General features: G+C 33.1%; 1 protein-coding gene across 8 annotated transcripts in view; it reads right to left on the bottom strand.

The window, feature by feature from the left end:
* Positions 1-22,542, bottom strand: part of mgl (low-density lipoprotein receptor-related protein megalin) — a 254,385-nt gene that overhangs the window by 31,270 nt on the left and 200,573 nt on the right. For all 8 annotated transcript variants that reach the window (XM_080164265.1, XM_080164262.1, XM_080164264.1 and 5 more), the window contains 9 exons: positions 13,358-13,781; positions 12,949-13,057; positions 12,482-12,673; positions 11,132-12,157; positions 6,995-7,074; positions 5,863-5,961; positions 1,061-1,238; positions 566-760; positions 19-303 (listed from right to left, as the gene is read on the bottom strand). In XM_080164265.1, coding sequence (XP_080020391.1) covers positions 19-303; positions 566-760; positions 1,061-1,238; positions 5,863-5,961; positions 6,995-7,074; positions 11,132-12,157; positions 12,482-12,673; positions 12,949-13,057; positions 13,358-13,781 — 2,588 coding nt within the window. The remainder of the gene's footprint in view (positions 1-18; positions 304-565; positions 761-1,060; positions 1,239-5,862; positions 5,962-6,994; positions 7,075-11,131; positions 12,158-12,481; positions 12,674-12,948; positions 13,058-13,357; positions 13,782-22,542) is intronic.

Below are 22,542 nucleotides of genomic sequence, written 5' to 3'. Positions count from 1 at the left end.
TACATTAATAATTTTTACCTTAGGTTCAAAGCTGGAGCTGAAGTAGATCATCTCTGTATCCTGATCCAGAGTCATGAACTCAGGTTGGATTAGATCATCCTTCACCAACACCTCGGGCGACGAGCCGTCCATGTTTGCCTTTCCAATCTTCGGCGGCACGCCGGCACCTCCCTTGTCCATCCAGTATAGTTTGCCGTTTTGCGGATCCAACGCCAAGGCGACAGGATTTGCTACACCGAGCTCTGTGCCGTCGTTGGTTAGCAGCACCATGCGGCGCTTGCGCTTGCCCTCCAGACGGATAACCTAAAACATAGATAACTATAGAATTTAATCAGGTACTGTTTCTATTTAGAATTGCTGCAACCAAATGTAATTTTAATCAACCATTAATAGAGCTTTAAATAAACAGAATGTGATTTCATTAAATCTTTTAATTATAAAGAAGAATTATTTTCTCATTATACTTTTTAGAACATAAGTATTCCTATCTAGTTGTAAGGTATCCCTTCATTTTACATAACTAAAATATTAATTTAAGTGCCATGTATAAAAAAATTTTCTGTACCTCAATGGTGGAAGATTCTCTGTTTGCCAGATACAAATTCTTTCCAATCCAGTCAAACGCGATGGCGTACGGTGACCCAACCATGCCCGTGTCGAACTCGTCAAAGAAGTTTGTCTTGTCTCCGCCACCGATACTGGTGGTGAAGAGGGTGGCATTAAGGTCGTCTTCGTTTTCTAGCTCGGTCCAGTAGATTGTCTGAAATAGACAGATATTGTATTTTTATTTTATCAAGTTACTTTGGAAAGGCAACTACTTTTTAACTATAAAAATAACAGAATGTCGTTCTGTTTGTCTGTAGCTTAAGATCTCGTCAACCACTAGATCAATATGATTCTCCTTTGTAGTTAGACTTCTTGCAGATCCAGAAAATGTTTTAGAAGAGGTAAACTACATCCTCCCAAGATAAATCGCCCCTTTACATTTAAAAAATCTTAAATATCTTCCCTCCTTCCTTAGAGTCCTTTAGGAGTGTAAACGCAGGTTAAAATATTGCACCTGTTTATCATCATAATCAATAGATTTCCCAATCTTGAGATCCACAATAGGTGTAAGATGACCGACAGAATTGTTGCCTCTGACAGACAGGTCGACAATCTGGGAGCTCTTGACGACCATCAGGAAGGGGTTGTCCTCGTAGATACAGCTGGCGTTGTCCACCAGTCGATATCCGGGCCTGAATAAATAAGTCAATGTTAGGATTAAGACTAACAGAGTAATATCAATCTAGGTCATTTGACTTGTTGATTGTAAGAACTTTGTCTGTAAGCTCTAAATATGCATATTAGTACATGGAGCCTGTTTTAGGGCTATGGAATGACGTCAGACACCTTTTATATAAATTTGAAACTAAATAATCAAATCAACAAGTTTGCAGACACTATTATACTTGAAGCTAATTTATATTATTTACAATGACAAAAAAAGGAAAAAAGCACAATAGGAGAGTAATAAAATAAGATCTTATATTTCTTATTTTTCTCTTTCTGGTGTGGCTGGCTGACATATAACATTTCACTGTGATAAAATAAGGAAGGGGAATAAATATTCAGAGAAAGTATTGATTTTGTCCCATAGCTTTTTTGGGTAAAGCCAGAAAATGAGGGTTGGATGGGTTACCCCTTATATTTGAATTTAGATTCATATAAAATAAAAATGGTAATATAAAGCATTAATTTTTCCATGATCAATTCATTTATGGAGAGAGGAGGGGCATGTCTACAACCCTACAAATAATAGGCTAAAACCTGAACAGGCCCGTATTTCTTGTAAATTGAGGATCGAAGGGTAAAGCCGTTTATAAGATATTACAAGATTTATACCCGCAACGTTTTTTTTAGAAGCAATATTCCTGTTAGAGATGAAATTCCCTTGCCGTATCAGATTTCTTATTTTCACTATATATGCATTATTATTTTATTTTATATTTTTACACATTTTTATGCCTTTTATTGAAAAAAGTTGCGTATTTTATTTTTAAAACTTGGGTAGGTATGCAAAAAATATCTACTAAAAATTTGTGTTATTTAGAGAACTAATTTTTTTATTTTTGATCATATAAGTTTCCAACTCTTAAAAAATATAAATGCAAAAGTTCGAATATCTTTTTTAAAAGCACCCAAAAACTCTAATCTGACAAATATGCCGAGCTGGTTAAGTTAAAATAGAATTTTTAGAATTTTTAAAAGAAAATAAGCATTTTTCAATAAATGTTTTTAATTAAATTAGCGTTCATAATAATAAAACAAAACTCAAATAAACAAATAAGGGGGGGGTGCGTAATGACATCTATTCTTAATCCGTGAGCAAAATGGTCTAAATATTGAGCTAGACCCTTCAAACTTGGTATATAAGCCTAGTCCTATAGGTATTACATCTAAATGGCAAAAAAATCCAAAATTTTTTATTTTTAGGTTAGGTTAGGTAAGAAAAACCCTGCGGAAATGGGGTTTTTAGGCTTTTTTTGGTCTATATTGATGTGGAAACTTACCTTAAATTGTGTTTTCTTAGGGTTTTAACTTAAATACACTGTATCTATTCATAAGGACATTATTTAAGATGATTCAGCAAGTTGGGGACCGACCCCAGGGGGCTAGGTGGGAGGCACGCAGGGGTTAAGTGCATTTTTCCCAATATACATCTTGTGACACATCAAATTATAGGTTTTTTAGGTCAAGGAACTCAAATTCAGAGCTAAAATAAGCATAAGACTAATCTGAAGCTAGCCCCAGCGGGCTAGGTTGGTGGCCCGCAGGGGTTAGGAGCATTTTTTCCAATATATATCTTGTTATATATCAAAATATAGGTTTTTTAGGTCAAGGAACTCAAATTCTGAGCAAAAATTAGCATTAGACTAACCTGAAGCTAACCCCTCCGGGCTAGGTTGGTTTTCTGCAGGGCTTAAGAGCATTTACCTAACCTAATCTAGAAACTTACTTATATTTTTACAGGTTTTTTTCTTGAATAAACTGTGTCTATTAATGAAGACTTTATTTAAGATGATTTAGCAAGTCGGGGACCGACCCCAGCGGGCTAGGTGGATGGCCTGCAGGAGTTAAGTGCATTTTTTCCAATATATATGTTGTGATACATCAAATTATAATTTTTTTAGGTCAGTAACTCAAATTCAGAGCTAGAATTAGCATAAGACAAATCTGAAGCTAGCCCCAGCGGGCTAGATCGGTGGCCCGCAGGGGTTAAATGAATTATTTTTAATATATATCTTGTTATATATCAAAATATAGGTTTTTAAGGTCAAGAAACTCAAATTCAGAGCTAAAATGGGCATAAGACTTACCTGAAGCTAACCCCCGCGGGCTAGGTAGATTTTCCGCAGATATTATGTACATTTTACCTAACCTAACCTAGAAACTTACTTATTCTTTTTGTTTTTTTTTCCTTGAATAAACTGTGTCTATTAATGAGGACATTATTTTAGATAATCCAGCAAGTTGGGGACCGCCCCCAGCGGGCTAGGTGGGTGGTCCAGAGGTGTAGTGCATTTTTTCTAAAGTATGTGTTGTCATACAATTATACAATTATAGGTTTTTTAGGTCAAGAAACTCAAATTCAGAGCTATTTTAAGCATTAGACTGACCTAAGGATTATTATACTTATATATTATTATATATATATATTATTATTATTATATTATATTATATCATCCTTATACTAAAGTAACAGGATGTCCTCATTAATAGACACAGTTTATTAAAAAAAACCTATAAAAATATAAGTAAGTTTCTAGGTTAGGTTAGGTAAATGCTCTTAAGCCCTGCAGAAAACCAACCTAGCCCGGGGGGGTTAGCTTCAGGTTAGTCTAATGCTAATTTTCGCTCAGAATTTGAATTCCTTGAACTAAAAAACCTATATTTTGATATATAACAGGATATATATTGGAAAAAATGCACTTAACCCCTGCGGGCCACCAACCTAGCCCGCTGGGGCTAGCTTCAGATTAGTCTTATGCTAATTCTAGCTCTGAATTTAAGATACTGACCTAAAAACTTATGATTTGATGTATCACAACATATATATTGGGAAAAATACACTTAACCCCTGCGGGCCACCTACCTAGCCCCCTGGGGTCGGTCCCCAACTTGCTGGATCATCTTAAATAAAGTCCTCGTTAATAGACACAGTTTATTCAAGAAAAAAACCTGTAAAAATATAAGGAAGTTTCTAGGTTAGTTTAGGTAAATGCTCTTAAGCCCTGCAGAAAACCAACCTAGCCCGGAGGGGTTAGCTTCAGGTTAGTCTAATGCTAATTTTTGCTCAGAATTTGAGTTACTGACCTAAAAAACCTATAATTTGATGTATCACAACATATATATTGGAAAAAATGCACTTAACCCCTGCGGGCCACCCACCTAGCCCGCTGGGGTCGGTCCCCGACTTGCTGGATCATCTTAAATAAAGTCTTCATTAATAGACACAGTTTATTCAAGAAAAAAACCTGAAAAAATATAAGTAAGTTTCTAAATTAGGTTAGGTAAATGCTCTTAAGCCCTGCAGAAAACCAACCTAGCCCGGGGGGTTTAGCTTCAGGTTAGTCTAATGCTAATTTTTGCTCAGAATTTGAGTTCCTTGACCTAAAAAACCTATATTTTGATATATAACAAGATATATATTGGAAAAAATGCTCCTAACCCCTGCGGGCCACCAACCTAGCCCGCTGGGGCTAGCTTCAGATTAGTCTAATGCTTATTTTAGCTCTGAATTTGAGTTCCTTGACCTAAAAAACCTATAATTTGATGTGTCACAACATGTATATAGGGAAAAAAGCACTTAACCCCTGCGGGCCACCCACCTAGCCCCCTGGGGTCGGTCCCCAACTTGCTGAATCATCTTAAATAATGTCCATATGAATAGATACAGTGTATTTAAGTTAAAACCCTAAGAAAACACAATTTAAGGTAAGTTTCCACATCAATATAGACCAAAAAAAGCCTAAAAACCCCATTTCCGCAGGGTTTTTCTTACCTAACCTAACCTAAAAATAAAAAATTTTGGATTTTTTTGCCATTTAGATGTAATACCTATAGGACTAGGCTTATATACCAAGTTTGAAGGGTCTAGCTCAATATTTAGACCATTTTGCTCACGGATTAAGAATAGATGTCATTACGCACCCCCCCCTTATTAAGAAGAAGGAAGGACTGTTGATTATTTAAGCATCACTTTTAAGTTCAATGTCAAACAGTTTAAGTGTAAAATAGATGTTTGTACTTACAAGTGATTTTAAATTTGCGTACAAGTATCTAATTTCAAATCAACAGAATGCAAAAGGAAAAAATCAGGAACAAGGAATATAGCACTTGAATAAAAACTATTTTGTGGTTAAATTTCGCGCTTAAAACGTAATATTCTTATGCATATTGCAATAGTTATTGGTTATAGCACTGAAATGTCCTTTAAAATGCTGAACAAAATCCTTTAGAAGGAATTGCGTGGCAAATGAACAAACGCAAAACATTATCACTAATAAGGGGAATTTCTAACAAAGGTTTTGTAATCAAATGGTTTGGTTTTACTTCAAATATTCTCCATATTTACATATTCCAGTTAAATTGTTCACCCTTAATAGGTATAAATAATATTGTCTGGCGGCGATAAATTGGCGATAAGAACCCTTTTCTACTGGTGTTTTATCCCTTATCTCTGGATAAAGGAAAAGTGCAACTTTTTATGTAAATTCAATTACAAGAGTTGAAAACTATCTCTTTCATGTTTTTCTAACAATCTTAATTTTTATTTCTCTACAAAAAAATATTAGCTTGTTTCTAACAAAATATTTTTACCTGCATTTGCATACATAACCACTGGGATTTTTCGACAAGAGACAGATGTGTTCACAAGTATTGTTCTCACAAGGGTTAGTCATCTCAGGTTGCAGTGCTCTAAAATTAGAAAAAAATTGTGTTAGTAAATAAATAGCACAGTAAAAACAAGACAGCTTACATGAAACATAAAAAATAGAAGATAATTTTTTTTAATTTGAGGAATATTAAATCATCCAATTATTTTATCTATTATAGTGTTGTTTTGACTTTCAAATAGAGTTTGACTTTATCAGTAAAATCACATATGAATTTCTGTATTAAACATTTAATGTCAGGAAGGGGAAAGACAATGGCCGTCAAATAAATTTCAGATAAGAAAGTATTTCAAAAGAAATAAGATGAAGGTTGACTTTGTCCATTGTACAATTTCTAATCTTTAAAATCAGTGAAAATTTGTATTTTTTTTGGTTCATCTACAGTAAGTTTTTTTACCACAATATGTTATAAAAATACTGTTCATACTTTTTTTGGATAAAAGTAAAAAAACACAGGGACATCCCCTATCTTCGCCAAATTCTTAACCTACCTACCTATAGTTTTTAAAAATTAATTTTTGATGATTTATATGATTTTAGCAAGCTGTACATAGAATTTATCATTCATCGTTCTATCCATATAACCCCCATATTTATACTCTGGATAAAAATTGTATGGTAATGTAAGAAAAACATTAACAACAGATTTTCACTACAAATAAACATAAAATACACTCAAACTTAAGGATACAGTGATAGCATTATGAAAAATAAATTAATCTTTTCTAAAAATATTAAAATAGTTACATATCGCATCCTATTATAAACAGATTTCTGCGGATAGAAAAAAGAAAAATCCTAAGATTTATTCCAGTATGGCCCCGGCAAACTAAACTGGTAACGATTTTATGATTATTATTTATCATTCGTGGAAAATTGTCTATAATACGATTTTTCAGTATAGATAATTTACCCAAGTACCTCCGTCAGACGGACGAACAGATAGACCCTTATAGTAATCTAACAGTACTTAAAATCAAAATGGCGAAGAAATGTAAGCAAGGACAATTAAATCCATTACTAGCGCAGCAATAACAAATAAAAAAAAAACTTACTTGTGATGAACATGAACAGACAGAGGTTGAGAAACAAGTTGGCTAACAATCGTCTCATTTGTTCCACGGTATTTGCTTGCCTGAAAATAATAATAATGTTTATTCATTGCTTTATTTTTAAAATTTTGTCTCATTGAATAATTGGGTCCTTTTACTTAAACAGATTTATTGATCAAAGAAACCTACCAATTCACCAACCATTCAATTTTTAAGAAAAAGATATCTCTAGCTTCTGCGAGGGGTTTTAACCCTGCAGAGCTATTCTAACCTTTATTAAACCTAACCTTACATAAAATAGGCACCAAAAAAGCCGGTTTTCGTTTGTGATCCAGATGCAATATGAGGTAAAAAAACTAACAATTTTATTTTTTAACTTTTTAAACTTTTTAGGGGGAAGCTGGAGATTTTCTAGGAGCTCTTTATTTTGGCCTAAAATACCTTGAAATACTTAAAAAAAAAACTTGTGCAAGACTACAAATTGTAAAGTAGCTGCGCGACTAAATCTAAAAGGATTATCTATTAGAGAAAAAAGACATTGCTCTTTGGTCTAATTGAATAATGCATTCTGAGTGGCACAAAGGGATGTGGAGCCGGTGGAGAAAGTGCTATTCATGATCAGTCCTTGTATATCCATATTAATTCAGTAAATGTAAACAATATTTGTGGAAACTGTACATTTTGAATTTGTTATTTTAGATCAGATTAGGTAAACCAAGAGGTAGGAGAGCCCCGTAGAAATAAAAACCCTTAGAGATGGGACCCCACAGGATTAGAGCTGTGTGATTGTAATGAAGTTTTTGAGGCAACGAATAATATAATCTTATAAAACTTTGAGTACCAGTGTTATTTATAGTTCAATGTCCCCATCATCCCTGGTTTTGTCAAAGCTGGTCAACAGTCAAACACTATTATTGATAGGCTACTCAACTAAAAACCGGCTCCAAATCCCTGCAATGTGACACAATTATTCCAAATCAGTAAAGAGAAAGAATACCTACCTAGTTGAAAAATAAAGTAAAATTTTTGAATGCAAAGTTTTGGCGGGTTAGGATTAAATGTTGCTTAATCTAATCAAAATGTAAATTAGTTAGGTTCAGTTTACTGCAAGGATATTTTAATACATGTATCATAAATTGGAAGGGAAATTTATCAAGTGAAAAATAACTTTTTGAAGTAAACATTAAGATTATTAAGACAAATTGTCTTTATAATGATATACTATCTAATATGAAATAAATTGGCGATCGTTAAATACTTATCTTTAAGTTAAAAGGCATGTATTATTTATGAATTTTGGTTTTGTTACTCTCAGTGAAAGTATAATAGCAATTAACCCTTCTCCTAATTTTAATGGGTTCAATTCTGCAATTGGTATCTTAAGATAGGAAATGATTTTAATCTTCAGTTAAATAAGAAAAGAATTTGTAACTATTTATATTTTAGTCAATTTGACATTAGTGTGGCATTTAATTGACTGGAATCGTTAGTTTTATTTCATTATTAAGGCATTTAAATTATTTCAAACCCTACATAGATATAAAAATAGATTATAATATGGGAGGGATATTTCATAAAAAGAGAAACCTTTTGCTTTTTCTGCCAGCTAAAATAGAATAACATTTTGACCCAGATTAGTTTTCATGAAAACTGAGGCCTTTTTTAAAATGAAACAGTTCTTTCCTTTATAATATTTATATCTAGGTTCTATATCTGTATATCCCTGACAGATGTTAATAACTATTAATTCTCATTATCTGAGACTTAATTACAACTTTACTGCTTTGTCTCCAACTTTAATCAGAAACCAGATTCACATATCAAATTACATGGCCAACCCATTGGTTACTAAAGGGTTCAATGAAGTATAATGCCTTTGGTAACTTGTGAATATTGGGGGGTGGGGTTGATTTGGGAGTAGATGCATGATTAGTTCAAAAGAATAAGACAACAATCCCCCATATAACTAAATTCAAGTTTTAGAAAAAAAATATTAGGTAGGAGGTTATACCTCCCCAAAATTAGATAAATCACTTCCAAGGACCGATTTATAGTTTCATTACAAAATGCTGTGGCAAGTTGCGAGATCTATACGTACAGACAAACAGCATAGAGCTAAGGATTGATTTTATTTATTTTATTGTTTTTCCAATATTGGCGGAAAAATTGAAATGATTGCCAATTTTTGTTGCTTTTCATATATTCATTGTTTTACATTTGCCAGAAATTGCCAATTTTCAGCAAACAACATTCGATAATAGGCTTGGGACGGTTACAACACTTTTTCATAACCAAAAATGTTTCATTTTGAGAATAAAAACTATTATTACTAGCGCAGTAATAAAAAGCAAATAAAATGATAAGAAAAGATTAGGAAAGTATTATACAAAGAAGAAAACTTGAGCAAAACTTCGCCATACCTTAAGCTCCTGCATATATAATGTTCATTGTTCATTATAGCCCATTTACATAAAGCTTTATATTATATTAAAATCTATTAATAAACAAAGTAGTTACAAAACGAAATTTCTGTTTATTTTACTTCAACCCTAAAATGTAAAGTAAACTGGGATTGAAACAGCAGATTTTCTCAATTTTTCAATTCATTCTCCATCCCACTCGACTCCCCCCATCCCTCCCAATTTAGGTTTTTTTTTCTTATCATTATTCTTACTCTTTATTTGGAAAAGAAATAATGATTATAAAAATATGATGTCATCATAGGAAAAGCGACAATTGGTAGATATAGGTTGTAAGTTGTAAAACTAAAATTATGGCACTTTGTTGATGACACATACTAACTACAATTGTATGTCATATAGGGGTGGAGCTACCAAAATACAAAAAAACCTTAAACCTGCACTAGACCAACATCAAGTTTCAAAAAATATTGTAAACTGATTGTGTTAACAATTCATAAGATTTGACTGGACAAATTCTGATCCATTTTTGTGCAATCATCTTCAGTTTATTTTTTATGCAGGAAGAGAAAGAATAATGAAGCTTCAATTAATCTACTACCCTTTCTTTCTCCCAATATGTACTAGCTACCAAAGGTATAATTTCACTCATAAGAGTGGGGTGGGGGAGATAAGATTATTTTTCATTGTCCTATCTTTGCTTCCCTGCTTTTCTGCGTTAAAATGTTTCTCTAGATTTTGCTTTTGAAGTAAAGAAATTGAACATGATTCTGATTTCTCTTGATCTTAGCTCAGGGATACTGGGATAGGATACTTGAGGATAAATACATTTTTCCCCAAATTTTATACCAAAGACAAAATACCACAACTTAGAATTAAAGTTCAAAATACATTTTCATTAATATCAAAATTAATATCTGATATATCTATTGTTCCTTGACAAAGATATCTTTCCCTTTCTTTTCTTGTTTAATCAACCTTCCCCTAATTTCTCTCCCTCCCTTTGTTCTTAGAAATTGAGACGTTTTCTCAATACTGCAAAATTAAAGAATTAGATTGTCTCTTTTTCATTTCTGAAATTCTACTATCCAAAGCTATCATCAATATTCTATGTTCTCATCCATCTGTAATTTAGCTTTCATTAAAATCAAGTTTTAAAATAACAAAAGCTCGTTGAAGAACAGCAACAGCTAAAAGCACTTTGACACAAAACAACAACAAATTGAAATTCAAGAAAAAATTTCACCAAATGTATCATGTATTTATTAATTTCTTTAATGAAAAAAAATATAGCAAGGCCTAAGACCAAATAATGAATTCGGTGTTCAGTCAGTCGAAAAAAAACCTTCAGCAGAGAAGTTTTTATAATTTGGTTGAATTGTAAAAACAGTGGAAAAGAAGTGTTTTATTCCTGAGAATTTAATGAGTTTTTGAAACTCATCAAAATAAGATAGGGTCTGGATAACTTCATTTCTTCAACATTTTCAAACTAATGTTTTTCACCTTGTTTTTGCTATGAATTTCAATTTCTTAGTCATTTAATGATTTAAGTCATACATAACAAACATCTATTTGAAACGCAATGTCAAGCAAATCAAAATTTTATAGCATTTTTTCGCACCATTATAACACATATAAAAATAACTTTAACTAAGAATATCACCGTTTATTATATATACTTATATCTAGCTTTTGTAAAATTTTCAAATAGAAATCTTACCTTGAGAACTCTGTTAAGCTGCCGGTCAGTCCAGTAAATCTGATCCTCGAACACTGACAGTGAGTGCGGATGTAGGAGGTAGTGACTGTTTGCCAGCACCTGCTGTCTGCCACTGCCATCATAGTTGCAGAAATCAATGTAATCCAGCTTGGAGTCCGCAAAATACAGACGTTGTGTGGGAATATCCAAGGCCAGGCCGTTAGGCCAGTAGATTTTGGTGGAAATAATTGTAACCCTGTTGGCGCCATCCATGTCAACACGCTCAATTCGCGGGTTTTCTCCCCAGTCGGTCCAGAATAGGAATCTGGCACTTGGGCTAGGATCCAGGGTCAGGCCGCGAGGCTGGCTGATGTTTGTGTTGACTAGGATCATTCTGTGGGTTCCATTGATTTTAGACACCTCAATACTGTTGAGACGTGAGTCAAGCCAGTACAGATTCTTACCAACCCAATCATACGCAAGACCTTCAACTAAATCAACGCCATTTTTGATAATAGCCAGAGCCGGTTCGTTATTACCGTCCTTGGCACGTTTCAGGCTCATGATCATTTTTGTTTTCATGTCTGACCAGTAGATGATATCATCAGCCATATTGGAGGCAGTAGCAACTACATTTTCAACGTCAGCGGGTACACGTTCGATTCCATGTTCCTCAAGGTCACTAATCAGCAGTGTATGTCTGTTGGAAATGATCAAGTAGGCATCAGAATGGTTGACCGCCTTGCAACGATGCTTGTCCGGCTCCAGAATGTAGCCATCGGTGCAGCTGCAAGTGTAGCCGTCCAGATTTTTCTCCGCTTTGCGATTTGTGCAGATCTGCGTGCAAAGTCCGGGTGGGTCACATTCATCGCGATCAATGCAGGTTTGTGTGCCGTTCAATGTTTCGCCGGATGGGCAGAGACACAGTGGGCCTTGTGGCGTTTGCTTGCAGCCGTTTGAGCAGCCGGCACGGGCACAGTCGTTATAGTCGCAGTATGGGCCTTCATCGTCATCGTTGGGACAGTCGCCGGGTTTATCATCACAAACCTAAAATACATAACAATTAATTTTGATATTATTTTCATTACAGCTCGAATGAACTAATTGCTTCTGATTTGTGAATTAGTGTAGTTTTATATGTCAATAAGAGCTTATCTTTAAAACATCACTATAATAATGCACTATTGTTTTTTTCTACTAGCCGTTGCGCCCCTAGCATGCAGGAGCTATGTATTCATAGAAGTAAATAGCCTAAAACAATCCTGGAACATATGTGAAGCCAATTAAAGAAGAACTCAGTCGGTTCAATTGTTATTGAAATCTTAAGCTTCAGACAAAATTTATTAATCTAATATAATACAAAACACAAACCTTATCAATATCAACACAAACTCCAGTGACATGTGTGCCAGGGCATTCCCACTGGCCTTCGGGGCATGGCACGTGGACTGCTTTGCAGGCATGCTCCACACTCTCGTCACTTCCATCGCCGCAATCATCCTCGCCGTCACACACATAGCCGTGGTGGATACACTTCTCGTTGTTGCACTTGAAGTACCCATCCTGATAAAAAAATGAATAGTTATTTATCGTCCGGGATAACAAAACTGGTATAAATTTTATTCTTTATTTTAATATTGCTATACAAGATTTTTCAGTATGGCTGATAACCGGTTCTAATCCAGAGGTTATTAGTCGGTTTCGAAGCCATACTGGAACATTATCTCAATTTGAAATTGTAACTAAAATGTTGATGATGATTTTCTGTTAAAGTTGCAAAGATTTTTATAAATATTTTAATAGCTACTATAATCTAGGGTCAGTATTTTCTACAATACCTGGCAATTAGCGACCCCACAAGTGTCGGGCTCGTCACTTGAGTCCTCACAGTCAGGGGTGCCGTCACAGTGCCAAGCCTTCGGGATACATGTTCCAGATTTGGTACACCTGAATAATTTACAACGTTTAAATAAGCTCGCATTTTTTTGTGGAAAAAAAAGTATTTGTTAATTAATAATTCTATGTAAAATACGTTTAAGTAGATTAAAATATTAGAAACAGTTTTACGACGACAGGCAAATGACAAACATGTTATTGTTAAGACAAAATGCATTGTTTTTCTGCATCTAACTGTACAATGTTTATGCTATCGATAAAGTAAATAGTATAATACTATGTAAAGGTTGGTTGTCTGCTGGGTATTAATTAACCAAATATCCCAATGTAATATGTAAAAATGTATCTTACTTAAACTGTTTCGTTGGGTTGCAATCCGATTCAGGGTCGGTGGGGCAGCCCAGCTCATCACTTCCATCGTCGCAGTCCGGTAACCCGTCACACTTGTAACTCTCATGAATACACTTGTTCATGTTACCGCATTTGAAATGTGACGGCGAACACGTTACGGGCGGACAGTTTTCTTCATCAGAGTTGTCGAAACAGTCATTATCACCATCGCACTGCCAGCTGGCGGGGATACAGTGGCCGCTCTTGGCACAGGTAAACTGGAAGTAGGCGCAGGTCTTGTCAGGGTCGCAGGTGTCAGGATCTTCGTCAGTTCCGTCGCCGCAATCATTTTCGCCGTCACACTTCCATGTAAGTGGGATACAACGGCCGTTAGTGCATCTCATCTGGTTAGCCTCGCAGGTTATGTTGGGACAGTTGGTCTCGTCTGAAAACGGGTAAAATTATTTATAAAAAAAATGATTTTTTAATAAGGTGAAAAAATAAGTTTAAATCCACTATGGTGTCAAAAAACAAATATTTAAAACGATATATGGGCAGGACATTGCACTAAAATTTACACTGGCCCCCAAAAAACACATTCGTTGGCTTGAAATCTTGAAATTACTTTCATTTAATCTTGATTTTTCTTGGTTGGTTTAAATTAGCAGTGTACATACCTTCAAACCAATAACTACTGAGGGGGTAATTTGTATAAAACAAATGGGTAAAAAGTGTAAAACGAAGTAGTTTCATTTTTCCGATGATTTCTTTTTTAAAGAAGTAATATAAAAATATAACTTTATAATTTTAAGTTATAAAATGTATTGTAAAATTAAAGTGTTTCATAAGACTAATTATTCAAATTATTCTGTACAACACTATAATCCTGACAGTGACAAAAAATCGATTTTAACATTTTGGAAAATACACTTTTAAACAATTGTCTAGTAATATACACAAGTTTTTGGAAATAAAGCCGAAAGAATTAGCTCTTTACTATGAAAAATATGAATTTGATGTGTAATTACACCAGAGGTTTGGAAATAAGTTCCTTTTCATCATAGTAAACAACTATTTTTTCGGTCAACTAAACTACATTTCAAATCAGTGTGGACCCTTTATTTTTAAAGCTATTTTTGAGTATTATATATTTTTGGAATCAGTATATAATAATTTATACGTTTAGCCCTTAAAAGAAGATAAATCTCCATTTTTTGTTGTAATTGTAGGTACTTTTCTAGACATATCCGTTTCTTGTAAGATAAACAATTTTCTTAAAATGAAAATTTTACGTTTGGGTCCAGAACTAAAAATGGCAAAGGATGGCAATAAAATCCTCTCGTATGAGTAAATTAGAACTATGTATAATATCATAGAACCTTAGCCTAATCTTCCGAAATCTTGCGAAGTTTGCTTTTTTAAGCTCTTAAGTAACCAGGGTCAACCAAAAAAATAACAATTTTTTTAGGCGTAAAAGTAATATATTTTTTTTATTATTTAAAACACATATTCAATTAATATTCAATAAATCAAATAAAAGATTATCTACTAATGTCTTAGCTCTTATCTGAACTATCATATCTCTTATTGGGGGGGGGGGGGGGGGGGGTTGCTCGATTTATATCAATCTTGGATCCCATTAAAGCTAAAAGTCTATTTTATATGTGTTTTCCTTGATCAACAAAAAATATTCTGATTTTATACGTTTAACATTATCTACTCCCTTTACCCTTTTATTGAGCAACCTTTCACAAAAGGTTTGTTCATACTTATTAACAAAGAAGAACAGAGTAGAATTTATATTGATTAAGATAGAAAATGTTTCCTTTAAAGTAAAATGAAAATAAAAATTAAAGTCTTACATATCTATGATTTAAAGGGATAAGACAATGGCAGATTAATTAATGTACATCCCCAATGCTAATACACAAAATTGCCCTTTGTGTATTCTATAAATTACATTTAGTTGTTGAAATGTTTGGACACTAACTAATAAACCAACCAATCAGATTTAATAAAAGTCCCAAAAGTTGTTGTGCTTACAAATAAGAAAACACTATTATAAAACTTTGTGGACTAGTATTATAAACAACCCATTGTTCCCTCCCTCCCTGCTTAAATATACATACACCTATATTTCATATTCGGATGTAGTAATTTAGTATTTTGGTAAGATGAAATGCTAAGTTTAAGTCATAAAAAAAATTTTTGTTCTTTACCTGTATGATATGCAAGGTATCCTGGCATCCTGTGCCCGCCAGGATGATGATATTCAACTTTCAGTTATTTGTCGTACTCTTTTAAAACAAGTCACTCAGTTATAGTTCTCAATCTTTCACAAACAGAAAATGAGACCCAAAATACCAGAAAGGGGGGGGGCGACCTTCTCCCCCCCCCCCCTGACTGTTAAGGGTTAACAAACATTGTTATTTGGGTTGTACAATATCTTTTGATATAATTCCCGTCAATGTAGCTCAAAAAGAAAGGAAGTTACAGCTTCTGAAATGTGCTTATTAGACTATCTTTACACCCCCCGTTGACGCCCCTTGTGTAAAACCCCTATTATAAGTATTTTTCATCATTTTTAAAAAAGATATATGTATACTTATTGCTATTTAAAAAAATGTTATCAACATTTTCAATTATACACTCTCTATGATTTTTTGTCATTTTTCGGGATTTCTGGAACACAGTGCAAGGCTGTGCGCTAGACTGTCCAGGATTTATTCAGATTTTATTTGCATGTCCCTAATATTGTGGTAATTCTATAAGCACTATTAACAAAAACATTCTTGGAAAGGAAAATTCCAAGAAATTTATTTTAATTTAATTTTATCCTGTTTAATATTTTGAAATTTAAAGATGTTATTTACTCTAATAAAGGACGGTACTTTCTTGAGAAGATTTAAATTGCATGTAAAGTGAGCCATGCTATTAGTACACATATCGCTATGAAAAGAAAACGAGCCAAGCTATTAAACAAATTAACAAAACCATCCTAATACTTTAACTGTTGTTAAAAGGAGCCATGCTACCGACTGCTGTATATAAATGAATAATTCTCAAGTCCTATAAAGTTGGCTTCAAAGTTTAAATAACGGTAAAGACTTTAAACTTATAACTTTATGTTACCACCAGGAATAGTAATTTAGTGTCAAGCATATTTACAATACAAGACTCATTTAAACGAGACATAAATTAATCCTTTTTAACAATACTAGTTACCATACCATGTCATTTATAAAGCTGCACTAAAAATTTCAACCCATTTGGATCAGCCCTTTACGAGATCTTAAGCTTAAGATCTTAATCATTTAGATGAAAAAACATTAATTTTTAATCAAACTAATGTTAATAGGTAGGCTTTTAAAAAATATTATCAAATGGTATTTAAGGGGCCTTAACTTTAATAATCCCAAAATATCTTCATAAGCATGTAGAAATATTGGGGAAAAGATTATTTGGATTTGTTTGCCAGTGTCCTGGCCATCTCTGGTATAATGTATGTGAAATTAAGAAAACTGAATATCTAATGAGACTTGGAGGAATATTATTATATGGAGGGCAGATAAAACAGTAAAAAATATATAAAATTAACCTAAAACCATCCCTAACAATAAAATAGACTACCATGGGACCTATGTGAAACTTCCCTAGAATGGATAATCCAATTGGTTCAGTAGTTAGGTTTTTCAATATTAAGCTACAGATAAAACATACTTTATAAAATAAAATTGTTAGCTCGTTGTTGCTGCTCTACTTAGATTTGAATTTTTCAAAAATAATTAGAAAAGACCAGTAAATCGTAATACACTGTGAAAACATTTATGTAAAGGATTATAGCAGAGTTTCAAGTTTACCAAAATACTTAGAAAAGAATTTCTGATGAATTAAGGAAGGGGAGAGACAGAGGGTAGGGATATGGAAACTGAAGAAATTAATTTTACTTTCGAAGAATTTCACTAATCAAATGATAATTTTAGCATATTTTTTTAATGACAAGCTATTTCTCTTTATGTCCAAATTCCCTACGCCTTTGATAGAGTCTGTAATTATAGGCTTTCTAAAACAAGTTGCCCTCTAAAAAGCAAGTAATAAGAAAATATATATTATATATATCAAATTTTATGCTTTTATAAATATCCATACTGCCGTGTGTTGTGTTTAAGAAATTATCTTTCCAACAATATATCTTGCAAGCTTTGTAAACTTAGTACAAGGGCGTGGTTAGAAATATAAAGTAGTATTTTTTTATTGAGTGTAATAAACAATTTTAGGTAGGGGTACTTACATTGTGGACATTCGTAGAAATTATGTTAAATATTTATGGATACAGAAAATAGGACAATAATAGTTATTTATCATATTTTCGTAATATTGTGAATGCGATAAAGGATTTTAAAATTATTTCAACAATTTGGTCATGTGATCAAAAATTTGAATTGTCCGTCTACTGTTGCCCCCCCTGTGGGGGCGAAGTAGGTGGAAATTAAAATTTTTGTCACTTGACCTTAATATTGATGAAATGATTTTAAATGACCGTTATTGTATTAACAATATTATTAAAATACGATACTTGGGTTTGTTGGATTTAAAACTCTGTCTTAAAAACTCAAAACTGAAATAATACATATTACAAGGGTAATTATACTGTACGTTCATTGGTTCTCTGTGCCTTTCTTTCCCTCTCCTCTCTCTCTTTCTGTCTGTTTCCATTTCCCCTCCCTCCCCATACCCCATCTCATTCTCTCTTCTTTCACTTATATATTTACCCCCCCCCCCCCACTTCATCTAATTCTTTTTTTCTCTCTCACTCACATGCTATTTCTATCTCTTCCCCTCTCTCTCTTCAAAAGATAAATATTTTCTTCAAAAATATATTTTTTATACCTTCCTTTTTGTAACAATTAAATTTTTCTGTTTTATAAAAATAACTTAATTTTTCATTTTAGCTAATTATTTGAAATCTTTATATTTACCCCTTTTTTCTGAAAATAAAATGATCAACTAAAAATTGATTACCCGTTTGTTCCCTGATTTCCAAAGTTGTACGACAAATAACCCTATTGCAAAAGCTATTATCAGCTAATCCAGTCAAAGGGAAAAGCTGAAAGGAAAGGGGGGGGGGGGGTATAATAGTTTTTCTATTAATCCCCAACGCCCCCCCCCCCCCCCTACCCATAGTATAAGTCCTCCCTTTTTTTAATTGGAACTCCATTTAATAAAACGTAAAAATAGTTGTGAAAACTAAATTTTGATTTTTTTTAGAAGTTTGAAGCTTTTTAAACTAGTAGTAAATATTTAGATAGGATGACGGTGACACATACAAAATCGGAAACTAAGATTCAGCTGACCTATAAAGTTCTTTAATATAATGTACGACAATATTTTCTAACTTAGTAATCATTTGAACATTAATTTAGGCGGAGGTTATGTCAGATAAAACGTAGGTATTTTGTTCAGTGTTATTTTATTATATAAAGTACATACAAAATTCGCGAGTCGGCTCCTATTTTTTTCTGGCTCCCAATATTGAATCTCATATGTATTATAGTAAAGATTATAAGCAAATTTACATATATAATCCCAGAATTTTGGGAGCTAAATCATGTCTTCAAAGGCGATTTTTTTCAAAGATTTTTGGTGTTTAGGAGCCACTTTACAAATTTGATATGTAACGGTAATAAAGATGTTAAAGATAAGAAAGTATTGTTTATAAATAATTAATTACTCTTAAAATACTTGAAAAATATACTGCTAAAAAATCGCGCAACCTATTATATTTGTTAATTAAAATCTTGTAAACGGCTTGAATGATTGTTACAAAATTTTATTTATTGGGATTTATGTATTTTATTTAAGATCTATAGAACGGCTAAATCACACATCTTATTGACTATTCTATAAATCAATTTATCTGTCTGTATGTATGTGTTAACAAAGATCTCATAAACAGTTTAATCACACAATTTTTAACCGCTGGACCGATCAATACAAAATTTTCAGGGAAGTTTAATGTAGGTCTCGGTTTAGTTTTAAGTTGTTTGAGGGGGGAGGGGGTTGGAGATTGTCAACTAAGATCTCGTAAAATTCCGCGGTACCAAAAGTATCATAACAGCATCTTATTAGACATTGGGGACTGTAAATTTCCGCGGTACCCAAAGTATTATAACAGCATCTTATTAGACGTTGGGGACTGTAAATTTCCGCGGTACCCAAAGTATTATAATAGCATCTTATTAGACATTGGGGACAGTAAATTTCCGCGGTACCCAAAGTATTATAACAGCATCTTATTAGACATTGGGAAATGTAAAATTCCGCGGTACCCAAAGTACTATAACAGCATCTTATTAGGCATTAGGGACTGTAAATTTCAGCAGTACCCAAAGTATTATAACAGCATCTTATTAGGCATTGGGGACTGTAAAATTCCGCGGTACCCAAAGTATCATAACAGCATCTAATTAGACATTGGGGACTGTAAATTTCCGCGGTACCCAAAGTATTATAATAGCATCTTATTAGACATTGGGGACTGTAAATTTCCGCGGTACCCAAAGTATTATAACAGCATCTTATTAGGCATTAGGGACTGTAAATTTCAGCAGTACCCAAAGTATTATAACAGCATCTAATTAGACATTGGGGACTGTAAATTTCCGCGGTACCCAAAGTATTATAACAGCATCTTATTAGACATTGGGGACTGTAAATTTCCGCGGTACCCAAAGTATTATAACAGCATCTTATTAGACATTGGGGACTGTAAATTTCCGCGGTACCCAAAGTATTATAACAGCATCTTATTAGACATTGGGGACTGTAAAATTCCGCGGTACCCAAAGTATTATAACAGCATCTTATTAGACATTGGGGACTGTAAATTTCCGCGGTACCCAAAGTATTATAACAGCATCTTATTAGACATTGGGGACTGTAAATTTCCGCGTAAAAGATAAAACAATAGCCATTAATCCTAGTAGGCTAAATTTTTAATATGTTGTACTCAAAGCAATTCCTAACAACTTTGCTTTTATAAAAAAGTTGAAAAAAATCACTTTAAATATCATTTTTTCCCTCCGTAAGTTCGTATGTAATAATTATCAATGGAAAGAAGGAAAAAAAGATAGATAGATAGATATTAGATATGTTTAGGCTAAGCAATATATGGGTTGCGTGTGTATATGTGTGTGTGTGTGTGTGTGTTGTGTTATAATTACATACGGAAGCCCTTACCACAGCGCATCCAACTTACAACTAGTTTTATCAGTCTGTCGGTCTACAAGCCATAAAAGACATATTTAATACTACACTCCATAGATGCCTCTAAGGTAGGGGGGGGGGAGGTATCTTTTATTAAGAGGGTGAAGATACCCACCCCAAAATTAAAAAAAACTTCTGACCTTAAGAACCATATCGGTTAAACAGTTAGCAAGATCCTTTGTAACAGACAAAAAAGCATACTACTTTATTTCAATGGCATCTATAAACCCCGACTAAACTGTACATATATTAATTAGGAAATTATCTAGTTTTACTTTCTCAAGATTTTCTACAGATATGATTGTCCTTGTTTAAAAGTTTAACCTTAACTGCATGGGAGGCATTGAATTTCCAACGAACTATCATAACAGCTAAAATATTTGAAGAATAAACAAACAGATAAATAGATAGATAGATCACACACCCACTTACAAATACATATACACATTTTAGCATTTTTTTTTGTAGTAAAATTTTAAATTATATTTTGTAACATAATTTTCTAAAACATTTATTAAAAATCCTCTTTTTAAAAGCGAAGCTTTTCTATAATTAGGGTCGGTCCGTCCGTACGTCCGTCCGTCCGTAACGGATAGCTTTTTTCGTTAATTTAGGCATGTTAGAATTGTCCTATCGATTTCAAATTTTGCATGGTGATTCCTTTAATAGTTAGGTAGGATTTAGAAAGCGTAGCAACTCTATAATCATCACCAAAATGTCCGTACGTCCATTTTAAACATGTTAATTTTTTTACTTTTTGAACAACAAATTTTTATGTGATCTAAACATCCGATTGGTCTGATTTTTGGTATATTGATTCCTGGGACAACAAAGTATAATGTAAAAAGCAAAGCAACTCTATAATCAAGTCCTTAAAATGTAAGTATGTCCATAAACATTATCCTGAATCAAGCAGTTTTTCAACAAATTTACTTACAATTTTGCTTTGACTCTTATACATATATATTATGATTATTCAGCTCTGACACTATACAAGTGTAAATGTCCGTTTGTCTTACCGTTTCAGTGCTTCGCTTTTATGGATGTTGTCATCCTTGTTGTTTTGTAAATACTTTGTGTCTTATTAAAGATTTTTAAAGCATGCAATTTCAAGTGTAAAATAGTTGAAGTAAATTAAAGTAAAACAAGGATGACAACATCTATAAATTCAAAGCAGTAGGACAAACGAACAGTAACACTTGTAGAGTGTCAGAACTGAATAATCAGAATATAAATGTACGAGTCTAAACAAAATTGTAAGTAATTCTTTTGAAAAACTGCTTGATACAGGATAATGTTTATGGATGTACTTACATTTTTAGGGCTTAATTTTACAGATGCTTAGCTTATAACATTATACCTTGATGTAAGAAGAATAATTATTCTCGTATTCATTCGAATCCGGTGGATAGGAACTGGTTCTCATCCATACGAAAAACTATGTCTAGCATCATATTATATACAGCTTTCTATGAATATAAAAATGTACAATCATAAGATTAAAACCAGTTTCTTTAGCCGGTGCCTTCGGCTCCTCTGGGCTAAAAAAACTAGTTTTAATCTTATAATTGTACATTCTATATCCGCGGAAAGCCGTTTATAATACGATGCAAGAAATAACTATTACAAAACTCGGATGAATAGAATAATTATAGCACATTTTGTTGTTGAAAAGGTTAAAAACCTACACGTTTTTAATGGACTTAACAGACTTTTTGGAAATGCTTATGGAGTTGCTACGCTTTCTAAATTATACCTAACTTATATAGGAATTATCATACAAAGTTTTTTAAATTGATAGTACAATTCTAAAATGTCTAAATTAACTAAAAAAGCTATTCATTCCAGACAAACAGACTGACCATTATTATAGAAAAGCTTGACTTTTAAAAACGTTTTTGTACTGTATAAAAAATGTGTAAATTTCAAATTTCCCTAAA

Source organism: Acartia tonsa, chromosome 6 (assembly GCF_053477335.1).
Source record: "Acartia tonsa isolate MP-2025a chromosome 6, ASM5347733v1, whole genome shotgun sequence".
Classification (NCBI taxonomy): Eukaryota; Metazoa; Arthropoda; class Copepoda; order Calanoida; family Acartiidae; genus Acartia; species Acartia tonsa.
This window is presented reverse-complemented; position numbering and strand designations above follow the sequence as displayed.